General features: G+C 40.4%; 1 protein-coding gene across 1 annotated transcript; it reads right to left on the bottom strand.

Moving 5' to 3' along the window:
- Window positions 1-273: 273 nt before the first annotated feature.
- Window positions 274-23789, bottom strand: LOC113128552 (zinc finger protein GLIS2-like). Its single transcript, XM_026303968.1, has 7 exons — window positions 23315-23789; window positions 10655-10843; window positions 9931-10124; window positions 7994-8179; window positions 6991-7124; window positions 6108-6226; window positions 274-3904 (listed from the first exon to the last, which is right to left on the bottom strand). Exons 2-7 carry the CDS (start codon window positions 10818-10820, stop codon window positions 3231-3233), a joined length of 1473 nt encoding a protein of 490 aa, XP_026159753.1. The 5' UTR covers window positions 10821-10843; window positions 23315-23789; the 3' UTR covers window positions 274-3230.
- Window positions 23790-25330: the final 1541 nt, after the last annotated feature.

Here is a 25330-nt window from a genome sequence, read left to right on the forward strand (position 1 = left end):
CACACACATATATATATATATATATATATATATATATATATATATATGTGTGTGTGTAAGTGTAAGTTTCATAACACAACTCTAACCAAATACAAATCCATCTACCTAGATTTGATAGGTTTGCTTTTACGTGTTGTTTTCTCGTGTTTTCTCTCTTTCTTGATTTTGCCTTTGTCAGTTAATTTTTCCAAACTTCTACAGGAAGTTAAAATGAAATAACCCACACACAAACACAAAGATAAACAGAGGACAGATAAGACAGATGTTCTTTTATCTGTTTGTGTTTATTCACATAGTCTTCAACACTGACGACGTCCATTCAAAGTGTTGCAGTGGCCCTGATGTACCAATCACATCTGTTGTCAAGTTATTAAAATTCAGGTTTCTAACATGTAATAAAAAGTACATTTATACACTTTACATTTGTGTAAATATTTTTCATATACTGTGTGATATATTTCACTTGAAACACAAGGCACTTGGGCACCTTCCAAATACAGATTAGGAATAAGGCAAAGTGCAAACAAGAGTACAAGATAAAACAACACAGATCCTGGCTACATGTGGCCATCGTCAAACATTTCCCCTTCAAAAATACTTGAGAAACTACTTTTAAAGCGTTGTATGGCTTCTTGTGTACCTTTGAGTTTTTAAACATATTGATCTGAAGCAAATGTGTACCCATCATTACCCAATACACACCTTTGTCTACCTGTTCCACTGTTGGTTTCTAAGGGAAGGGCTGATCCTGTTCTAGATCATTGTCCTGGAATGATTGATTAAGCAAAGAATTAGCTAAAATAATATGCAAGCAAAGGAATTAATCTAAAACCAACATTCAGCTAGATCGGTATCTTTTCTTCTCTTTCATTTTGCGACTTGGAAAATTCCACAGTTAACCAGCTGTGTGTGGATTATAATCTTCACACTCGTCACACACATTGTAATTTTTACGAATGTCCCAAAAGTCAGTCAAGGTGTCTCTGACTTAAAAAGTAACAGCAGAGCAGCTGAGAGCAACACGGAGACAGTCACTTTGCTAACCACCATAAATATGCTTGTGGCATTAAACCTCAAGATGCTTAGTCTTCTTCCTCAGTGCTTGGTGGATACACTGCACACGACAGCTGATGTACAAGATTAATTCACATATAGATGCTTTAAATGACAAAACCTTGAAGAGTTTGAGTCCAAGGCATCGTAAACCTTTTTAGTACTAAGATGATTGTGCAAAAGCCGTTTTAAAAACAGAATTATCCTCTCAACTACATAAATATTTTGTAAACACTTGAATAAAATAACCTAAAATGCTTTTAGCTATCATTTCATTAGAATAGGTGTCAATTTTTCAAATAATTCATATCTTATTTGGAAATGTATCCTTTTAATTGCACAAACTCTGGACTCTGCCTGAAGGAAAAAATATAGATGGATGTAACTAGGTAGGCCTTAATGAAGTCTACAATGCATATTCTTTAACATTACATTAAATTATAATGTATGGGCTGAATTTCCCATTGCACCCCAAAGTCCTGAATCCCCCCACTTTTATTTAGGAATACACAGTATTGGTCAGTGAAGGCAGCCAGTGGGGGTTGTCAAACTAAAAAAAATCTACAAGAACAGTTTGTGCACCTGCACTTTTTTCATGACTTGGTTTAGTGAATCTAATGCAGGTGATCGTCCACTGAGAAAAGCTGGGCAGAAAAGTCTAAGTGTAGCTAAATGAGGATGTGGGTGAATAGAAAGAAATACTGAAGCGTCAGTTTGCCTGAATTACATATTTTCTCACATACGTGGTACTAAGCCATCCAGGTAGATGTTGTTTTGTGTCCTGAGGTTTTGAGATATCCACCCCTAAAACATATGCCACATGTGCAAAGAACAGAACTGGATTTACAAAGTTCATAAAACTGCACAAAGACAAGTCTGCAGTCACTCCAGAGTCTGTGTGAGGCTGTGATAATTGCTAACAGGCTAATGCTATTAAAATGCTATCATGCAGATTAGCAGGTGTATTGTTTATAGTTCAGTACAGTCTATTAGCATGCTTCAGAAAAGCGAAGAATGCTGAGAGTCAGCATGTCCAGGTCTCAGGCTATGGTCGTCTGGTGGATTACTCCTGTTGGGATGGGAATGAGTTGCTGCCCTAAGTGAAGGAGTTGAAATATTTTAGGATCTTCTTTAGAAGTGAGGTCAAACAGACTGTGAACTTGACAGGCTGACAGGTGCGCTGTCAGCAGCATTATTGGTGTTGCAACTGTAATGGAAAAATGAGTTTCAATGATATGACTGTTCTGGAGAATAGGGGTTGAGCTGAAGCTTTCAGTTACATTGAATCTGATCACAAATACAAGCAACCAAACTGGAATTTCGCTGTAGTTAGTGGCTACACTCTTAGAGAGAGAGAAAGGAGCTTAGAGATCCAGAAGGATCTTAAAATATAGTCACTGCATTTCACATCAAAAAAAGCCTATGGAGGAGGTGTGGTTTTTTGACCAGGAGGTTTTTTGGGGGGATGTTCAATTGGTAGGAGAACCCTGGTAGTAGACCCAGAACATGCCATCATTATCTCATCTGCCTACGATCTCACTAGGAAGCACTAAAACAGTATGGCTGTGTTGGTTTGCCTGCTTCCTTTTGTTTATACAGTCCACCAAAATATTGGATACTGGGTCAGGGATTGCCAAAGTTGGTAGGATTCATTTTCTTGGAACCAGGAATGCTTGTATAAAAATTCACAGCAATCCAGTCCAATGGTGATGCATTCAATACTGACAATGCAAAGACTTTTTTGGCTAAAATTACATTTAAAAATCTATTTTCAGAGATTTTACTCGCTGTGAGAAGAATATCTCAAAATCTCAGACATCTGTAAGGCTAGATACTAGATTACACATATAAATGACTGCAGTTTGGATGAACAGCAGCTGAAACATGCTTGGTGCAACATGTGGAGCAACCAGACACTAAATAGGGTTGCTTAGTTAGTTTTGTGCCCTCAGCACAAAGACTGCTATACTTATCACTTTGGCTTCAGTTGTTTTCATGGGCTGGAATGACTAAAATGCTATTTATGGCTTTACAGGTGACAGTGACCTTTGATCCCTCACATGCACGCAACCACTTAATAATCAAGTATATCTGAAAACACACAGATATACTGCATGCGAACACAGGCATGACAAACAAACACACACTCTGCTCCTATGCACTGCTGAGTGCACATCCTAATTGACAACAGCGGGTTTGAGGAATAATGCCCTGGGGGGAACAACTACCCAGGACAGAGGGTCACTTCGTCTAGGACCCACTCCTGCAGACAGGTTTAGCACCTCCCCCTCCTCTCCTTCTTCCTCTTCCTCTTCACCCCCTGCCCTTTTCCCTGCCATCTGCCCCAGATTTCCCAGACCTCCCAGCCCCAATACTGATGCAGCAGAAAGTCCGAAGTGTAACAGAGGAGAGTCTGAAAGGCCGAGGGGCCCCATGCTGCCGCCTCCTCCAACAGATAAGAGTGGGGTCCCATGGTGACCCAAGGCTCTGGCATGGCAGAAAGCCGAGAGAGGCAAAGTGGTCCCAAGACTACCAAGAAGAGCTGCTGCAGCCCCTGGTATGATAATGTGGGCTCCAGCTACAGGGGGCAGTTCGGTGGTGCTCTGGTGCCCAGGGAGGCCTTGCCCTGTCCCCAGCCTGCTTGGAGCACCTTGCTCCTGGGCAACAAAGTGCCCGTGGGCCTTGATGTGCTTGCGTAGTGAGCTGGGATCTGTATAGCGCTTCAGACAGCCTGCCATCTTGCAGTAGTAAGGCTTGTCAACGTAGTGGGTGCGGGTGTGTTTGAAACGGTCGCTGGAGTTGGAGTAACGTTTGCTGCAGCCTTCATATGGGCAGATGTAGGGTTTTTCTCCTAGAGGACAAAAGGGAAGAGAAAAAAGGTAATATGAGACAAAATGAGGCAGAATGAATAATTGAGGTAAAAATACAAAGCCAGAGACCACTCAGTTGGTTTCACTGTGGTTGTAAGAGCCAATAAAATATTGAAATATATTATAGTAATACTGCAGAAATAGTATGTAAAATTATTTGTGTTTATTTCTGATACTTTTTTATTAAATTCTATTATATCTATACATTATGGAGAAAACCCCTCGACAATACAACACAGGATTATATTCAGAAACTCATTAATATTACACACTTTCCCACTACTCCACTGTGACGTCCCTCTGAATGCAACGAGACCACCACCAAAAGCACAAGGAAATCTTTCCTTTATACGGGCTGTTCAGCTCTTGTGCCACATGTTACACAAACATATGGCAGGAATGACAGGCAGCAGAATAAAGATTTCAACACCAGCTCACTGGTTACACCCACTAAGTGATAAAGTCAACAAGTCCCCATTGTCGAATATGTCAGTTAATGAATTACTGTCAATACTGAACCACTGCACAAGCCTATATTGTTTAAAGGTTACCCCACCATGTGCATGTGTAATCCATGGGTGTGTGTCATTTATTATCGGGAACAGAACATATTATGAAAGTCACACACCATGGAAATACATATTTACCTTCCTGTTCTCTTGTGTCTGTCACCTCTTAACACATAATTACAATGATTTTTCTGGCAGTGATAGTAGAGATGCAAACAGCTATGCAGATAGAGAGAATGGGGTATGAAATATGCGAAAGGCTGGAATACAACCACAGATGTTGCAGTAACATGTACTGACCACTAACCTGCCTAATGCCTCAGCTAAATGTGTTTTAAATAGCAAATTCAAACAGAAACCAAAATCAAATCTATACATTTAAACACTTATGATAATAAATACAATAAATATTACATTAACAGTACGATATCTTTTGAAAATTTAAAAAATTGCCATGATACATCGATGACCTTCCTAGAACAGACATTGAACTGGGAAGTTTCATACCATCTTTGTATTAGCTGCATAAAATAAACAGCATCAAAAGACGTCACCTAACATGTTTTCAGTTTTTGCAGAGCTTTGCCATTATAGCCACGCTAATAACATCATTCCAAGATAGCTGATTTTAAGCAATCTTTTACTTTTAGATTCATTTTATTTAATTAAGAAGCTTATAATTATTTATCTACAGGGTCATGTCATTTGTAGTCCCGACTTTGTTTCATATCAGCCATTGTTCATGTAACCTTTATGTTCATATATTTGGTTTCTGTCTGTTGTTTAAGGTAAAATGAGACTTAATCGTGCAGACAGAAGATGCCTCCTGGCTCGAGCTTGTTTTGAAAACACAAGTGATGGTCAAGAGAGTCAGGTTTTACTCTGAAGTGTCTCAAAGTAAGAACTGGGTCAGATCAAGGACAAAACCATTTTCATGACAAAAACAAAATGACATTATTACTGTGTCTAATTTTCTTGTTTAGTTTAGTTATTGACACTAAATTCAACAGCCTCAGTTAACTGTCCTGATGTAGTAGTTGAGAACTCCTACAACACATGAACTCTTCACACAATAACAATGTCAGCCTGAAATAGATTTTGTCTGCAAAACTGATGAACTGTACAAAAAGTTTATAAGCATCAGTGAAAATAAGAAACAGTGGGGTGACCTTGGCAGCACCAGAGGAAATTACACAAAACACAATATTCACATATACTTCAAATGAGACAGATTATCCCACACCCTGGGTTCATCCCACAGCCACACAATATGAGTGATTACAAATGCATTGTCATTGCCTGGAATGATGGCAGGTGACATTAAGGTCAGTTTACTTATCATGAGTAATATTACTCACCCTAAGAAGACATTTGTAAAATGTCACCCATGGGTCTGCTTTCTAAAACAGTCCTGATGTTCTTTTTTATTAGAAGACATTTACCTGCCATAAAGAACCTAATGCCAAGACACTTAGTGTTGCTTTGAGCTCTGAGCTCACTTAGAGGAGCTTAGATTTTGATCTATTAAATGGGTTCACACTTCATGAAAGTGCAATAGTAAATTTAAACATTAGCACGACGTAACACAACATTTCTAGAGCTTTGGCTGTAACTAATGATCTCTGAGCACATGATGTATATACTGTATGTTGCATTTATTTTGTTGTGAACTCACCTGTGTGTGACCGGGTGTGTATCTTCAGGTTCTCCAGACGTGAAAAGCTCTTGTTACAGGTAGGACAATGGTGTGGCTTCTCATTTGTGTGTGTGCGGATGTGAATCAACATTTTATACCTAGAGCACACAACAAATCAAACAATGAATGCTTATGAAAGCAAACCTCACACATGCTGCATGTTGCTTTTGAAATGATTGGTAGATGTTGGTAGAACACTTTATTCTGTTTACTGTTTAATTTACATGTGACAGATGAAACAAGACACTATATACACAATGAACACAATATAGATGTAGTTTAGACTCTGGTTTCAACAGATCCTGGTTGGCATTAACATAGTTTGCGTTAGTGTTAAGCAAACATCTTTTCTTTCTTTGTATATCTGATCTTTTAGAAAATTTTTTTTTTTTTTTAGAATTGAACTCTTCTTATAATAGTTTTTAATGTTTGAAACTAATGCTCCACCAAATCAGCCAGCATTAAATATGATGTCTTGCAAACTATCTCCGAAGACGCTGATTGTAGGACAGCCCTGAAGGTTAATACATACTAATTTATATGCTCAAACTAAAACCCCTAAATCCTAAGCCTAAAAATCTATTTAAAATGAATTACCACACTTAAAAAGTGTAATTTTCATTTTGTTTAACAGCCATTTACTGAATAATTTATGCCAATGTAGCACATGTAGCCATACAAATACTGACTATAAATAAACACACATGCTGACTGTCATGTATGTCAGTATTTGTATGGCTTATGTACACAGGAGATGAGCGCTTGTTTACACCAGTTCTAATCAGTGTATTTGCTTTAAAGCCATTTGTTAAGCATGTTAACCAAATTTGCTGACACTTCTGTGATAAGACTGTAAATTTACCTGGCATTGAAGCCCCTCCCATTTCGAGCGCAGCCTTCCCACTGGCAGCAGTACCCAGAATCTTTTTCAGGCTTGACATGGAAGTCATTGATATGGTCCACCAAGTCCTGTAGCGAGTCGAACAGCAGGTGGCACTGCCAGATAGAGAACAAAGAAGGATTATACTTAGTTTTTTGCAATTTCAGATCACAAACAGTTTTAGTTTTTCAATTCATAAAGGCCCAAACCTTTTGGCAGTTTTACAAGATGTTTTGTTTTATGCATTGTTACACTGAGTTACAATGAATGCCATAATTTAGTTTCTTTTTTTTCATAAGAGCCTGTAATAATTTCACAAATACCAACATGATTGAATTATTTATCTTCCCCCTAAATCCATTAAAAGCATTTTATATTAGATTTTTTTATATATATAAACTGGACTGGTGACCTGTCCAGGGTGTACCCCTGCCTTTCACCCAAAGAGAGCTGGGATAGGCTCCAGCTGATCCCTGGGACCCTGGTTAAGGAATAAGCGGGTATAGATGATGGATGGATGGATGGATGGATGGGATACCTTACTGATTAATCATTTAATGTATGAAATATCATAAAATAATGAAAACTGTTTTTGCCAGTTCCAAAGGAAAGGATGGCATTTTTTTTAAGACAGCCAACTGAAAACACCCCAGTACTGCACACTGATGTCTCTCAGTTTTTCTCAATCAGAGAATCATCATAATCATTTCAGAGAATAAGTTTCTGTCAACCATATTTTTATTGGGTTCTTAGCACCACCTAGTGGTCTGAGTGATAGTTGCAGACTTTTTTGCCTGTTATTTAATATGGGCTGGCTACTCAACAGAGACTGTTTACTGTTTGTTTTTGTGTGTGCGATGCTTGTAAAGATAATTTATTAAAGCCTGGGGAAAATAAATTGTTTGCACAGTTATACCACATAAACCTAACAAGTCCCCACTGTGCATTGATTTGTTTTTGCTTTTGTTTCAATAGTTATATTTACCTTCATCCAACGGCAGGTCAGCTGACCGTCGAGTGAGGGCTCCGGTGAAACTTCCTTCTCTCTGCTTTGACTGATGAACATGGAGGAGGGAAAGCTATAGCCCTTCGGTGGGCTTCCAATGGGCAGATAAAACGGATAACCCTGCAGTGAAGTTCCACCCTCCACACCTCGATGACAAGCTGCTTCCTGAAAGACAAGAGGACGACGGAAAAAACTTAAGTTCAATGTCATTTTTTTTTTTTTTTATATTTGATGTGACGAAGCTGTGATATGCTCCACACTGGCTGAGAGGAGCCTGTAAGTCCAGGGCTCTGTCCTGACCAGTGAGGAAAGAACCTCAGCCTGGGAACAGGAGAGAGTGGTGGAATATAATGTGACAATCACTGCTCTTAAATCTGTCAAATACACATTTTGTTTACTATAAGGATTATTACAGTTGCTAGACTTTTACTAATAGTTTATAATTCCCACTCTTTGGTAAAGAAAACCAGGTGTCTCACAGTTCACTTTTAATATTTAAGACGGTTTTAAAAAGATATCTTCTGGGCTAAAAGAATAATGACACAGGGAGATTTTGATGTTTTAACAAAGACGCTGTGTGTTTGATGTTTTACTATTCAAGCATGGCTAGAATTTGATTTACGCAGTCACTGGACGTGTGTGTGCTGTGTGCAGGCACTGCACCAACAAATTAGATTCACTCCCAGGATCCCAATTCAATCTTGTTGAAGAGTGAAGCACAATCAGCTCCTGGCTGGATTATTCTGACAAGACTGACCGTCCCTACGAGCATGACTCACTGATTACATAATGATACACACCTACACAGAGCAGTTTTCTCTCAAATGTACCTTCATGAAACTGCAGAATTGTATGAGTTATATTTAAGATATGTCCAGCTACATTTTTATCATGAGGACAAAAGAAGCCTGGGTATTATACGATACAGGGGGAAATGTAATTGGATTTCTGCTTTGCCGGAGTGGTGATATGCACTGGAGCTGGCAATACAATAGCAGGGTATCTATGACGTACATTAAAAGAATAATTCAACATTTTGAGAAACAAGCTGATTTGTTTTTTGCATTTGAGTTAGAAAACTGACACTAGAAAACACTAGAAAACTGACACCTTATCACAGGTTTACAGTAGATAAGGCAGTTGAATTAGCTTGTTAATTATTGACCTTTGAAGGTGCTGATACGTGGCTTTAGTTGTTGATTCTAGCCTTTCTGATAAGCATATTTCCAAATGTTGAGCTATTCATTTGATTGACTTTGATATGTTGTGTGCCACCAGTGAATGCTGCCATACAGAAACATGTGTAAAAACTACCAAAATGCAAGGCCTGAACCACAGACATGGCTTTATTTATTATTCTTTAAATTCCATTGCTTCTTAGCTCTTGCTCTCCAGTCTCTTAGAAGAAGCAGGCGGGATTGTCAAAAATACAGCCTGACTCACATGGGGTGGAGGGCCGCATCATCAGAATTGATTTGAAGGCTCAGTGAAACTTTAGTTGTCGTTTCTTTGCAGTTTTTATTGTCTAAGTGCCAAAATCCATTAACTGACAGGTCTGGATCAAAATTTGATTCAGCAGTTGTTAAACCAAAATTTCATTGTGTATGGTCCAATGCCACACAAGATGCTGCTACCATTTCCCATATAATAGTGCTGACATGTTTCACTTTTGTATAAAGGGTCACAAGCCTCTCGTTATCAGATTTTCAAACCAGATGTAGTGGTGGTTTTGGGCTTTGTGTGCTCAGTATCCTTCAAGGCCCAACACTATCCCGTCACACTGTGATCTTTAAAACCGAGTTTCAGAATCACTTTGAACTGACACTATTAGATCAGATTGTTATTTATGTGTGTAGATTTTGTCTCGCCACACCTGTCACACAATTCGACTACAACTGTCTACAGCTTTGACTCACCAGAGAGAAGCGATGTGGCTGAGGGCTGCTGCTGCTTTGAGGAGATCCCAGAGGCGAGGAAGGGGAGGGGGACGAGGGGGACGAAGGAGATGGGGAGAGGGAGGAGGCCCGGCGGGAGGAGGGTGACAGCCTGAGGTCCATGGCCGGAGGCGTGAAGCAGGACCCGAGTCGTTCTTGAGAGGAAGCCTGGGAATCTAGATTGGAGATTAGAGTAAAACCTTTCTGCATGTGTCCTGTGGGTGTACAGTACGGTTAACAAGCCATTACTCAAATGAAGTGGCAACATGGGAGGTAGACAAATGACAGAATGACATTATTAATCAACAAGAGTGTTACAGAGTGGACAATGACAACCGTACACATGTGTTATACATTCTGCACATTATTAAGCACTTTGCCTATCCAGTATGATGTAGTATGGTCCATTCAAACAGTCACAGAGGCCATGTTGTGGTTTTCTTTGAGGTCACTTCATGTCACTGTCACACCCCTCTTGTTATGAGCCACACTGACAAATCTGAGGACAATGTATGTCTTTTTGAGGACAGAAGAGAGCTACTGTTCATTGGATTGACAATATTGAGTTACTTGCAGAGTGAGAACAGAGATTCCAGTTATTATACTATTGCATTATCACAGTGATGATCAGCAGTGCAACATGGGATCAGCAAAGGCATGTGCCTGCATGTAAGAAGTGTGAGATGGAAAGTTTGGCGACGTTTACCTGGGGAGGAGGGCGGTGAAGGAAAGGTTGTGCATAGCAAGCGGGGTCGTGTGGCGCTGAGGGGGGCACAGATAGAGGAAGGATAAGGCCTCTTCCCTAATCTCACTGGAACATCTGTCCGTCCTGATGGAAGCTTCAGGTCCAGTGGCTCGTCCAGTGACAGCATCGCTGCTGGTTAGTGCTGCCCACCTGTGGAGAGAAAAACTACGTTAACCGATCCACCAAATGCCTTTTGACATCCGTTCCTCACAGCTAATGGACTCCTATGTTTGGGTCGCAAGAGATGACGTTGTTCTACTTCTATTCTGATTGGTTTCCTCTTTGAAAGATATTCAATATAGCCAGTGAGCAGCGTTAATTTTAATGTGAAGCTGTGCTCCTGAGCACCTGAATACATGTGGCTGCTAAATTCATTCAAATGTACTTGTTTTAAAAGTAGCCTCTACATTTAATTTCATTCATTTCAAATAAAATAATTCCAGAAGAGGTTGGTTTGCTCCAACATCTAGAGTTGTGCTTCTGTAAAGCCGTTAGATAATTAGCTTTCTATAGCTGCAAAATAATCAGATTAAGAATATCTTCACCACATAATCTCCTAGCAGGTAGGAAGGTATTTAATGCAAAGGCTTTTAGAGATTTACAAACATACTAGACCTGCACTTTTTTGCTCAGTGTCTCTGTCTGTGTTTCCTTCTCTGATTCACAGGTTTCTTGTGGCTGTTAACTGCTACAGGACGTCTCCTCCTTTAATCTCAGTAGAGTGAGGCAAGTCTGATCCGTCAGTCAAAACATATCTGCTGCCTGGTAAACAGCGTATCACAGTGGTACATCCACCGATCTGGTGAATACAATTATTTTGCACCAATCTACCACTGACATCAGTGCAAAGCAGAGGATGATTGGAGGTGACAGCATCTTTATGCAATAAACACACAGGTGAACAATCATTTAATATTACTGTCATAATGATTTGGAATAAGAAGGTTCCAGGTTTGAATCCCATTAGACCCTGAGGCCTCTCTGTGTGGAGTCTGCATGCTCCCCAGTGTGTGTTTAGATTTTCTCCAGGTACTCTGGCTTCCTCCCAAAGACATCCAGTTTCGGTTAGGCTAATTGGTGACTCTAAATAGCCTGTAGGTGCAAATGTGAGTGTGAATGTTTGCCTGTCTCTATGTGTTAGCCCTGTGATAGACACATAGCTGGGATTGGAGCCAGTCCCAGCTGACACGGGCTCTGCCAGGACAAGTGGATGGATGATTTGGTATATTATACAACAAAAATGAGTATGGTATTTAAGTAAACCAAAATAGAATATGTGGAGTATACGAATACAAATACTAATATTCATACAAATTAATAATATCTGAAGCCTTTTAAGTGTCTTTCTTTCAGGGTCCAGGTATTGTTAATTAGTAAACATTAGGTCCCAAAGCTCGGAGGTAGCCTACGGTAACTGGTTGGGGTTAGGGTAGGGTTGGGGTCAGGTTAAGAACCATAAGACACGACGGTCAGGTTCAAGGTGATGTTTAGTAAGGATGAACGCCAACTGTACATATGTGAAATTAGGCTTCACTTCCAGCAGAATCTACTCCCAGTTTTGGGATCTAACACTAACCGTTGTTGAGGCTGGTGCACTGACACTACGCCAGACATCTGAATGAAGCAGAGCATTGTCAGTGTATTAACTGTGCTTTTTGTCCCATGGCAATGCTATGACAAAGGAAAGAAAGATGTAACCACAGATCTCTGCATGTGACTCATCACTCCATTAACTTTCCAGAGTGTAATTTGTACATTCCAAATGATTTCCAAAGTCTTACAAATGTGTTTATAATTACCTAAATAATAAACTAAGCTTGATATTCTTGGGCTTGTATAACATTTTGTTCTTTTAAATACAGAATAGACCATCAGTTATTTTGAGAGCGATGCGAGGGTCAAATACTGCTTTGTGAATTTTAGCTGTTGCTCTGTTCTTTAGTGAAAAACCTCTGAGAAGTCATGTGGTCTAGTTATTGTGATTATCCACATTTCTGTGGTCTGCCTTTACTAAGGGACTAAATGAGATTTCACAGTAGTTTTCCACACACATTGGTTTGATAGCCTGGATGAAGCATTAGACAAAAAGCTCCCCTGGTCTGTGACTCAACTTGTAATTTCTTGTTAGAGCGAATGATTCAAGATTCAGATATCAGCTTCAAAGAAATGACTCTCACAGGAGGAAAGCAGCAGGGAAGTGGACCAAACCTGCAGCAAATGCTCAACAGCTGCTGGGAAAGTTGACACAGGACCCATATTTTCAGTAAAACTCTGCTTCTTGCTCACACTGTTACAGAACATTTGCACCTGAGAGCTAGCTGCCGTTTCTTCACTCGTCTGTTTGTGTTGAGATTATTTCTGCATGTTAGTTTTCCATAACTCACCATTAGTTTGTAAATGCTGTTGCTCTGAGACTGAGAGAAGCTACATTTATTATTTATTTTATTTATTTCATTCACTATGAAAGTCAAATGATGAGAAGATTGATCATATAAAGAAGTCAGCTGCTGATAGTTATTCACCAATAAATTCTTAGAGCATGTAAATCGCTGTAAATCACAACAGGTCATTTACATGTGTGTTTATAAGAAACAAGATGCGTTCTGTTAATTATGTGTATTTATAAACTCTGGATGAAGCCAGACTGGCTCTTTCCTCTTTTCCTCCTGGATCAAGCGTGACACCAATTTTCTCATACACCTCTAAATAAAAAATTTTCTCCAAAATGTCAAACTCACATTTTACAAATCCGTCCTACAGACCTACACACACAGCACTTTTCAGGTACTTGTCATTCTAGACAGTAGTTTTAGCCAGCGTGCCTCCAGTAAACCTTCAAAATGGCGCCAGACATGGGTTACAAGTAAATTTGTGACACAACTGCAAAACCTCTATTGGGTGTCTCACTAATAAACTACTTTAATGATAGCTGGCAGCAAGAGCCTTTTTAATTTACTTTCACTGGCTGCATTCAAACAGGCAACTTTCCAGCTACATGTACACCTCTTTAACTTCTAAACTGCTGTCACCACAAATTCTTCCACAATCACTGACAGGATCCCCCGACATAATATGAGGCAGAGGCTAAACCACAATGAAGTCAGTGTTTAGGTCCTTCTGCCGGCCTGCCAGCTACCTCACCACACTGGTTTCACATTCCACAGCAACCTCGCTGACTTCTCCCTCTCACACACATGCACACACGCTACTATTTGGAAGTATTTTGAAGGCACGCACATGCAGGACCATATGTGTCCAGGAACACATGCAGGCTGAAGTCACAACCAGCAGACATGCGCAAAACTCTTAACCACACGTGAGCCCCCCACCTCCAGCAGCTCCTCCCCTTCTTTTCCCCCCGATGACCTGCGCTTGGGCAGCATGCCCGGGCCCTCTTATAGATCCCCTCCTGCCTAGGAAAACACATACTCTGATGGTTCACACGCTTGCACGCAAACATACCCTTGCACAAATGCATGCAGTCAGATATAGTGCATATTTTCAACATATGTAAGGAGTAGCAATGTTTCACGCAAAAAACAACAGCACACACAGGGCTCTCACTATCTTTATTGCATTCCCCAGCCCTTAGCGCTTAACTGAGTTTAACTACATCCCTTACACCAGCCCTCCCAATCCTTAATAAAACCAAGTCTTTAACTTCAAGTACTGAAGATGGGCCAAAATGCCGTCACAATCAAGAACTGTCCTCACTACACTGTTCCAAACTGAAGTTAGTCTCCACAATGATACCATAAAAGCTCCCCTACCCAAACACACGTCCATATTCTGAAGGCTACAGCATTTTGTGCACGTACACAATGGAATACAAAAAACATTGTCTCATAAATTGAGCATAACCAGAAGCAAAACACTTTTCACAGTGTCGCTGATGCTCGTGTCTTCAGAAATATACTAATATCTATATAGATTCAGTAACATCCATATTCAGAGCACTGCGCCTCTGAGCACAATGTATACATGCAACAAGCAAATTCACACACCAAAACTCACTTAGAAAATTAGAGACTGTCATAGAAAATAAATATATTTTCCACAATTATATGGACAACAGCACAGACACACATACACAGAGCAAATGCCCATTGAGTATAATGTACATTCACCAACACACACATAGGAGAGTCTTTTGTCCTGTCACAGAAAACCCTTTGCTTCCACAGTGCCCTGATCTGGCCTCTCCCTCCCCATTTTTTTACTCCTTTCTCCCCCTACATCCCTCCCACTCACTCCTTCCTGTGGTTTTCCTCTTCCAGCGCTCCAGCAGAGCATACCTCTCCAGTTCTCCTCCCCTCTCTTCTGCACCTCCCACTCTTTTTTCTTCTGTCCCATTTTTTAAATCTGCACTGCATTTTTAACCCTTTTCTACATTATTCTTCAGTTTCTTGTCATTCTGTCATTGGAGAAACAAATTATATCACTCATCACTCCTTACAAGAAGTCATTCTTGCTTCTATATACTTATAACATTTTTTTGTTAGTTTCCTCATTCTTTTCCCTCTATTTCTTTTCTGAACAGAGAATAAACAAAAAGCGTAAACTGTAAAAGTGTAAACTTGTAAGGATTTAATCCAGAGTTCTCAAGCAGGATTGTAAAAGTTGTAGGAGTAGATTTCAGTTTGATGTGCACGCAGAGAAACTTCTAAAGGGAGGGAGGCATAAGAGTCCATCACTCCAGAAACGATGTCAGTCCCTATTTTTTAGAGGTTACATCCTTTCATCTTTCCATCCCATGTCCTTATATGGTATTACGCAATGCTGCTGCAACAGTGAGGATGACAGGAGGCTTTGTTTTTGTGTCTTGAGGCATACAGAGACTAGCTGTAAAGGCTGATGTGCATTCATGGAAAATGGCTGTAATTGGCTGAAAGTCGACACCTATTTTACCAGCAGTGAACAAAAACAAAAAAGTGGTTTCCTTTGAGGAGAAAAATAGATTTCAAGGACACAAACATGAGATGAGACGCTTGGAGAAAAGAGCAGAGGGTTCTTCTCTTCACACAGCCTGTGGTGAGACAAGTTCTTGGAGGTAATTTTTTTTTTGTTGAAGAAGGAAGATAAACAACCATTGAAGTCCAAGCATTTTTTTAGATTACACAATATGTTTTTGACTGTTTTCAAAAACCAATGCCAGCACTAAAGACCATATCATGTTTCAAACTCAAGTCACAAAAACAAAACCACTGCCACTGCAGTTAGGTGGTTTCTGCCCGCCACGGAAGTGAAAAGGAAATTTACTGTCAGTGTTCACAACTTGTGAATGAGTTGAAACACTGTTTTATATGATTCACCATGTGGTTTTTATGCCAGCAGTGAATTTCCCCTCAGGATGAGAAATATGACATTGTATGGGGAGACAGAGTGAGTAGGTGGTGAAAACAGCAAGTAGAAAATTTGAGAGAGGAGAAAGGGTGGAGGGGAAGACAGAAAGAGTGGGCGTCAGATCCCCTGTTCCCTCCCTTTCCTCTCCGCACACTCTCCCATTATTTCTCTCAGTATTATCCTCCTTCTCCCTCTCTCTTGTGTCTCAGCAGCACTAAGTGATGCAATTCTGCAGGGCAAGTCTGCAATCGCCACCAGTAAAGCGTGCAGTGTCTCTCATACTGACACTGGCGTCTTCACCACTTAGGAGGGGAGTGGTGGCGGGTGTCAGGGGAGGGGAAGTGGGGGAGTAATCTCTTAAAACAGGGATTATTTAGTAATTCACTTCTTTTCCCAGAGTCTCTGTACACATATAAACTCATTTTTGAATTCCTTTGCATCTTGGTTCAACGTTATACAAAAGGTTTCAGCAAAAGTCAGTAGAACTTTGAAAAGTTAGTAAAGTCACTGCACGGCTGCTCATTACGTAACTGGTGCACTGAAGGTATTCTGAGTGCACAAAGTGGTCCAGCACCTCACTGAAACACTTTATGTTGCCTCTCTCCTTTCACTTGGTTGATAATGTACATTTATGTTATTTATGTTATGTTTTGCTTAGTGTCTTTGATGGCACTCTTTATAAAACATCCCAACTCAAAAAAAAAATAGTTGTTGTTGATTTTAATTCTTCTAGTTTTTTCTTCCCCTACACAGAAGCTCCAGTAGCCCCAGAATGAAACGCAGCCTTGACAAGTAACAGTCTTAATAACAGGCAGAGCTCCACTTTTCTTGACTGTTCAAACTGTTGTATTCACTGTCAGAGAGTGGAACAAGTTAAAACATAATCGCTGTGCTGGTGAATAGCACGTTGTAATATGTAGAAATTCAGTGTAGTTTGACAGAAACCAATATGTGGAGTCAGATAGGAGATGTTCAAATGCAAAGCAGATCAGTTGGGTCTTTAATAAAGGATAAACCTACTTCATCCCAGTTTGTCTCTTTGTAGCTTAAAGATGAATTTAACCATGTATAGTCATGTTCAACAAATGTTTGGAGCAAGCTCTCACAGACTGTCTTACTCTTTGACTAAAGTGGTGGCTGCTTTTTACTTGCTATAGCCTAATTACTTTCACATATAGGAAAAAGAAACTGGGCAAATCATACTAATTAACTACTTTTAAACGCAGTTCTAATCAATATTTTTACATGGATCATGTAAGTTTATGTAATGTAGTAGGAGTCAGTAACATTCACCACTTATGACTAACTTTGTAGTTTCGCTCAGCTCTATGGAGCGTTTTAGCATCTTTAAGCTCATCAAAAACAGTATAGCACAACCTCACTAAGGCACTTTAGGAAGGGCAGAAACCCAAACACTTTAATTCTGGGTCACACTGAAGGGCAGGAAGACAGTCAAATACTAAACAGACTGCAGAAATTATACCACAGATGTGGCGCAATGTGCAGAGATGGCACATCTGTGTCTCTTTCTGTTGTTGTACATTCTGTTGTTAAATAATTTAATCATGTCACGTTAGTGTTTAAGCCACTGAATTAAAAGTTTGTATCTTACTGTCTCAATCTTCCATGACTTTCTCCTCAGTTTTTCCTTCCATAGGAGTCACCTCTTTCTCCCTTCATTTTTCTTTTCCTATCCTTTCTCCTCACTCATGACTCCCACCCATAATCCCCTGCACCACCAGCTCCATCCCACCGTTTGGCAACGGGACAAGGTCAACACAGAAACCTCTTCGTTTCTCCTCTTTGCTTTCCCTCCCTGTAATTCCTCACCATCAGCAGAGCAAAAGATCCCTCCCCCTCCTTGATCCTTTCATCCACCTCTGCTCTCTGAGGAGCGAAGCAAAGAGAAAGACTAAAGATGGAGAAGAGGATGAAGCAGAGGTCCAGAGATGCCACTAAAAAGAGTGTACATATGCTGGATTGTACTGAAAGTAGAAAAAGGATTGAGGATTGAGGAGAAAAGAAAACATGAGAAACTAAAAGACAGAGGAAAGAAGGAGAGTAGGTAGAGAGAAAGAAAGACTAGGGGAGGAAAGTGTTTTAACCTTCGCTGTCAGGCGAGACAGACGAGGCCAAGAGTAGTCTGCATCCCAGAAATCTTTCTTCTTTTTTACCCTTTCTCTACATCCCACTTTCATTCCCTCATCTCTGTCATCCAGACCTAAAACACACAAACACATGCTCCTCACATTCCTACGTGCAGAGCAGATTCACCCAATTTGTTTCCACTGTGTGTGTGTGTGCGTGTGTGTGTGTGTGCATGTATGTGTGTGTGAGTGAGTGTGCCAAGCCAGTAAATAATAACCAATCCCAGCTGTACTGTAGGCCGCTCTTTTCATTTGCAGTGGGGAAACAAAGAGGGAGAGAAAGGAAAAAGGCTCCATCAAATAACAGAGTAATGAGCTGGAAAAAGTCAGCAGAGAGTTAAGCTGGAAGAATCAATAATGCTTTAATGCAAAAAGACATTATGAGTCCTGTTGAGCTGGTAGTCAGTGGTCTTTGTGTAGAAAGCCCATGCCATTTGAAAAAAATGCAATTTGTACTCGTTTCAATGGCCAGTTTCAGAGTCAAACCATCTTAAGGTTTTTCCATCCTGCCAAGAAGCACTTGTGCTGGGGAAAACCATACAGGTAAATAAACACCAGTTTCCTACCAAATTCCTTCAATCACTTCATCATTCATTTGGCTTTATTACAATGGGAAAATGCCATTTCAATTTCATCTTGAATTTTTGGATTTGTTGGACCTAACTGACTCAGTCTGAATCTTAACAGAGTAGAGTTTTTCCACTTTAAAGAAGAGGAAAGACTGGATAATAATGTAAGATTAGAAGACAACAACAGAAGAGAGTTTAATTTAGACATACTTAAGTGAGTTTAGACATTACTGTGCAACATTATTGTGAGCAGTGCTAATGTGGAACAACAAATATTTCATTTTCTAGGCATTTACCTTAGCTAACTAGCAATGGGTCATATGGCAGCCGCAACAGCTCACCAACCAGCACCTGGTACCCCTGAAAATTATCTTCCATATTTGGTGAAAAGACACCTCAAGATTTATGATTAATATTGACTTTCACTACAGGCAGCACGGTCCCTTTTATGTAGCGAGGAGAAAAATACCACTGTATAAGCTGAGCTAGTTGATAATGAGATACTAAGACTTTTACCCAGAATGCCTTCACCATGACAAAAGTTTATTTGCTTTCATCAATCAAGTAGTGAATATTGTAAAAGGAGAGGAATTTAAAAATGTGGGCACTGTTTGTAATTGAGGCTAACCTGGAGTTTTGCATAACTGCGTTCAGTCATGTCATGCATGTTGACATTTTGTCCAGTAGATCACAGCGTGAAGAACAGTACTGAAACATCTTCATGAGTTATTTATCGAGCAAAACTGCTTAACACACACTTGTTCCAGTTTCTCAAACATTTTATGCCTTAAGTCAATTTAATCTCTCTGAGCTGCATACAAACAATAGATCTGGGAAATCATAAGAGCTTTTCCCCCTATTTTCTGACATTTTTTTTCTGAGTAGATGATTAGTTGAAGAAATAATTATCATATTGCAGATGATGAAAGCATTTGGTAGCTGCAGCCCTAGTGGGAAACTTGATGAGCTGACACCTAAGTAATAGCTCAAAATCATCTAAGCAGCCAAGAGGAAAAATGACTGATGAAAAAGGGAGAGAAATTAACAGTCTGTCCACTGCAGCCACTAGGAGCCATAGATCCTTCACCCTGCTGCCATGCCACCTGATCTCTCTTTACAATAATTATTCCCAACTTTGCCAAGACATATTATTTTCTTTATCCATTTTTCCTCTCTTTTTATGATTGTGGTTCACTCCCTCTCTGTCAGGCCTTTTTCATTTGCCTCCCCTCTCAGACACAAGCCTAAAAGAGAGAGAGCCAGTGAGTGGGAGGGAGGGTAGAGGAGAATAAGAAGGGGGAGTGATGGCGAAGGGGGGTGTTGGGGTGGGGTTTGCGGAATTTGGTCTATGTTTGGTTTGGAAGTAAAGGCTCCAGCACTGGGCTCTCAGGAGGATAATGGAAAAGAAAGGGAGAAGAAAGGGAGGTTTATGGATGTGTGCGTACCCTCACAGGTGGTCGGCACATACTGATGGGGGGTGGGGTCTTTTTGTGTGTCAAAATGTGCGTGTGTGCATGTTCACGTGTTTACTGATTTGTGTTGGCATATTACTGCTATCTGTGCTCAAAGCACTCGTGTACATTTGTCTGTATTTTTGCAGATTTTGGCATGAATGTGAGCTGTTAGCATGTAAGAATCAGAGGAGGAAGACGGAGAGAGGAGGTGAATAAGACATTCCTAAGATTGGGGGGGGGGGCAGGGAGCCAGTGGTTAGTTAGTGGTTAGAAACTAAGAGGAGAAAAATGAATGCCTGGTCCAGGGCTCAGGCCCAAAAACGATACCACAACCAGCCAACAAGCCAAGCAAGAGGAGAGGAGGCGACATAAGGAGAGAGGAGAGGAGAGGAGAGGAGAACAGAGGAGAGGAGAGGAGAACAGAGGAGAGGAGAGGAGAACAGAGGAGAGGAGAAAAAAAGAGTCAAAAGGATGCCTTTGGAAGAGAGGAACCAGGGGAGACCTCCTGCTCCATCAGCAGCACCTCCAGCCCTCCTCCCATACGAGGCCTGCTAACGCCTGCCGGTGCCGCAGGGGAGAAAGGGGGAGTGGTGCCTTTATAGCTGAGCTGAACCCATTGAACCCATCATGTACAAACAGCAGGGAAAGTATGGAGACAACAGAGGGCCAAGGCCAGCAGATACACAAGGGGTTTAGTGGGGGTGGGGGGGTTCAGCTTGGGGACTTCAGGACGACAGGAGGTACATACAGGAGGAGCAAAGTGATGGTGAAGGAAGAGGAGACTTATCACTGTTCTTAATCTGCTCCTACTCTGTTTTGAACTTTTCATCATGAGTCTGGGTTGGGTTCTTTCTTTCCTTTGCTTATGACATATTTCATTTGGCTTCCTTTACGCCACCTTTCTTCACTATCCATTCTTTGGCTCTTTCACTGTGTATCTTTCTTTTCGTGCCCTCTGGCATTCCCTCGTTTTTCTGCCAACTTTTCATGCCTTCTTGCTGCCATTGTTTGTTTCCTTCACTTTTTTCTTTCCATCCATTTCCACTCACTGCCATTCCTTCAGCCCGCCAGCCAGGGACATTGTAGTTGACTGGCGCCATAAATCATAGGCCACCAGAGCACTGTTCGTCTTTTATGCCAATTTTTTAAACTTATTTCAATTCTTCTCATTCTTGCCTTACTTTCTTTCCTTCTGTTCCTTTCTTTTTGGGGTTTTTTTTGCCTCCTTTGCTTCCTTTGTAGCTTGGACTTCTTCCCTTTAATTCTTTTGCTCATTGCTGTCTTTCCTTAACATGTTTTTTCTTTCCCTCCCTGGACTTTTCTGCTATCTTCACTTTTTCTGAACTGTCCCTTCTTATTGTCTGTGTCTTGCCATTATACTTTGTTAGCTTTCTTCCTGCCATCCCTTCTTTCTTTCTACAGACACACCATTTTAACACACACACACACACACACACACACACGCACACAATATGCCATTAATATATGAGCAGCTCTTCCACTCTGCAGCAGACAGTGTGGGTGGAAGGGGTCTATAAAGCAGATGCACCCAACAACAACAGGAAAAGAGTTTACTTGGCTCTGGCTTCTTGTTGAAAATCCATCCATGAGTGTCTGTCCAACATTTAAAAAACAGCATGATGCAATGACCCTGCAACCTGCACATCACTGCCATCAGGAGGAAACCTCACATTCTCCACCACAATGCATCGCAGAAAATGTACCAAGGGGTTGAAGTGTAGCTAACACACCCATGGGTCACTCCCTAAACCTGCCCTGCCTCCTGGGACCCTGGAGAGTTTTAGCTTAAGTGAATGCATGAAAGTAAGTGCAGCTAGAGTTGTGATGTTTTCCTGATGCAGAGGCGTATAATCCATTAGTGAGGACAAGGACACATGATGGTGGTGTGGGGGTGGAAACTTTTACAAACTGACATACTGTGCATTAATTCCACAAACAGGCCGATCATATTAAAAACACAACAGTTTTTTTTAAAACACTAAATATTACAAATTGGCCATTTTGATGGTCTGCCACCCACATTAGCATAGAAGAAATAAACATGGCCTGCCAAACTTAAATATTTGGTACATTCATTCATCCTGCTATGTTTCTATCAAGTTCACTTTGTCAGTTGTCAGATAACACTTTGTACATAACGTTACTAGATTCTTTGATGGACCCTGGACCCTTGAGAAACACATGTCATGATTAGTCAAAACATACAGGTTGTTTTAAGCCACATGAACAAATATATAAAGCGGTTGTTTTCCTGGTAACGAATTCGCTGTATATAAATTATGTGTGCCCAATTATGTGTGTACTTCTGATATTCATTCTTAATGTTTATGTTTTTGTTAAAGATATGCCAGAGAAAACTAACATAGTTTTTTCACCAGGCATACTTGCATAAAAGGTGGTAGCAGAGGGCCCAGGATAGATCCTGGAGGGGCTCCATATCTAAGGTGTGCTAGGGAAGAATGTCACAAGGGCTACAACTAAACATTTTCATTACATTTCTCTGTTGGTACTTATTTTAAGACTATAAGTTTACAGTTATACAAGATAAACACAAGCAGCAAATCCTGGTTTTACCAGAACAATTACTGAAACTTAATAAATAAGCAAAAGATTTGCAGATTTATTTTCTTTAATGACTAACTCTTTAATGGACTTTTTAAATTTGTAAAGACTGAATCACATGAGAATAGTATTACATGCACTTTTCCTCCTCATATATGCTATGGGGCCATAATATTTTTGCATTTAGGTCAAGTTTATACGAGAAATAACAAAGGAAAGGAACTCTGTATCTGGAAATAATTGACACTTCTAATAGCTTTGACCTGTGACATGCAAATCAAAACTAAATGGAAAAATATTTGAAGGGAACCAAAAGACTGGGAGGTTCATTTTTACTCATTTATACCAAATTACCATATGAGTGTAATGAACAAATGTTAAATTGATTAGGTCCTTATGCAAACAATAAGATAAAAGCCCACTATATGCCATAACAGACATTATAGACCTATAACAATAAGGGCCTGTTACATTGCTCTTGTTGTTAAGGAGGGAAGTCAGGGGTTAAATCGGGTTGGTATTTACCTTTTCACAGCCTGGAGACAGTGAAACAGCCTCCTCTGCTCCCTGTAGTCTGTCTCTAGATGCCTTCGAGCCTCCAATCAAAACAAACTGAGGACACAAACGACCAAAATCAAGCGAGTTTGTCTGTTGTTCCCCGTACCATCTTTGATTAAGTTATCAGTTGTCTTGTCCGGTTTCAAAATAAAAGAAAACCCCGTTTTGCAGGCAAATCCTCCCACAAGGGATCGTTCAAGAGGGAAAATTGCCTGTTGCGAGTGGTCAGTTTTCAGATATGCAATCGAAAACCTCGTTCCGTGAATAGTTTTCTCTCAAAATTAGAGAGACCTACGCCAAAGAAAACACCAAAGAAGGAAAACCGACTAAATGTCACTCGTTTGTAAGGATGTAGGCTGTGATGTGAATGTCAGATCTGCCGCACAAATCTACAGGTTTTCCTGGAGGTGCATCGCTCGGTTGCGACGCTGGTCAACTGAGCTTCCAGCGGCGGAGAGGAGGGAAGAGACTGTCTGGGAGGGAGAGAGAGGGGTGGAGAGACACCGAGAGAGACCGGGCGAGAGAGAAAGTCGGAGAGACACAAGGGGGTGTAAGAGAGAGATCCAGCCTCCTCTGCCAGCTGTGGACTCTCACGACAGGACCCTGGACTGTGTTGTGCTGTGTGGGTACTTGTACTTCTAGCTTTGTGAGGACCATTTTGAGAATATTTCTATTGGAGTTTTGATTCGTCCTCACTTTTCAAATTCCTGTTTGAGGGTTGTCACTTGGTTTTAGAGTTAGAATCAGGTTAGGATTAGGGAAACGTAATATTTAGAGCGACCAATTAGCAGAAATGGAATATAGTCTTCATAAATACGCTGTCTGAAAAATACCAACCTTGCATTTTCTTAATGTTTGGATGAGCTTTTTAAAGTTACATAAGTAACGGGTCTCCTTTCAGAGAGGCAGCCATATTATTCTACAGAAGCTCAGAGCAGACAAACCAAACACTTGCTCTAGACAGGGAATAGAGTTTTGTTTTAAAGCTGACAGGCACCCATCCTCCATCACATCTGGAAAGGGTTGGGGTGGGGCTGAGGGTTGCTCAGATGGTTGCATTCTGTAATCTCACCACTATATGCTGCAAAATCTTTCACATTAGACACATTATACCTTTAAGGTTAAAGTTAGGTCTAGAGGGGTCAATCAGAGAAACCATTGAGAATAAGTGCATCAACTCTGTTCTGTGTTTCACAGAAAAGCACCATTAACAAAAAAGCACCACCTTCACACAAACTGCAAAAGTTATTCAACATTAATGTTAGTGAGATCTTCATCAGATCCAAATTGGATAATAGGACAAACAAGCCAACAAACAAGTGGCTCATAAAGGACTTTTTTCATGTTTTATAAATTACATAGATGTTCTGCCCACAGCTTCCTCTGCAGAGCACAAATGTCCCACAGTTAACACATACTTTACATTAGTTACTTTAGTTTCCTGTGCACTGAAGACCAGTTAAAAAAAAAACACATACTCAAAGATAAAGGGCAGCCCTGCTTGTAGAAAGGTTCAAATCGGATCATCACTTAAGCAGGAAGGACGTGAGGCTGCGTGTTGTTCATCCAGTCCTTGCACAACAGTCCTCTTATCCTCATCAGTTTATCCACTGTAACAAGACTATTTTGATTGGTGAGTATATTTTTACTTTTCTGGATTGCTAACATCATAAAGACATCAGTATAAATATTGTTATTCACTATTTTTTTGTCTGTTTATAATTTCAGAGACTACAACAGCCATGTTGTTGGCAGAAGCTGGGTTTTTGTTTTGGGGTTTCATCATGTACATTTCAGGTTTGAATGAACCTTTTCATGATTATATTTTATGTACAATGCTTGTAACATTGTACAGTGTTAGAGGGATACTCCACCAATAACCTTCAATTTACTCACATTGTGCAGCAGTCCTCACCCTGTGAAAACAATTGTACATGTGGCTCTGAAGGGAGGCTAAGATACTGCAGCCATACTAGTGGCTCT

The sequence above is a fragment of the Mastacembelus armatus genome, chromosome 1 (assembly GCF_900324485.2).
Source record: "Mastacembelus armatus chromosome 1, fMasArm1.2, whole genome shotgun sequence".
NCBI lineage: Eukaryota > Metazoa > Chordata > Actinopteri > Synbranchiformes > Mastacembelidae > Mastacembelus > Mastacembelus armatus.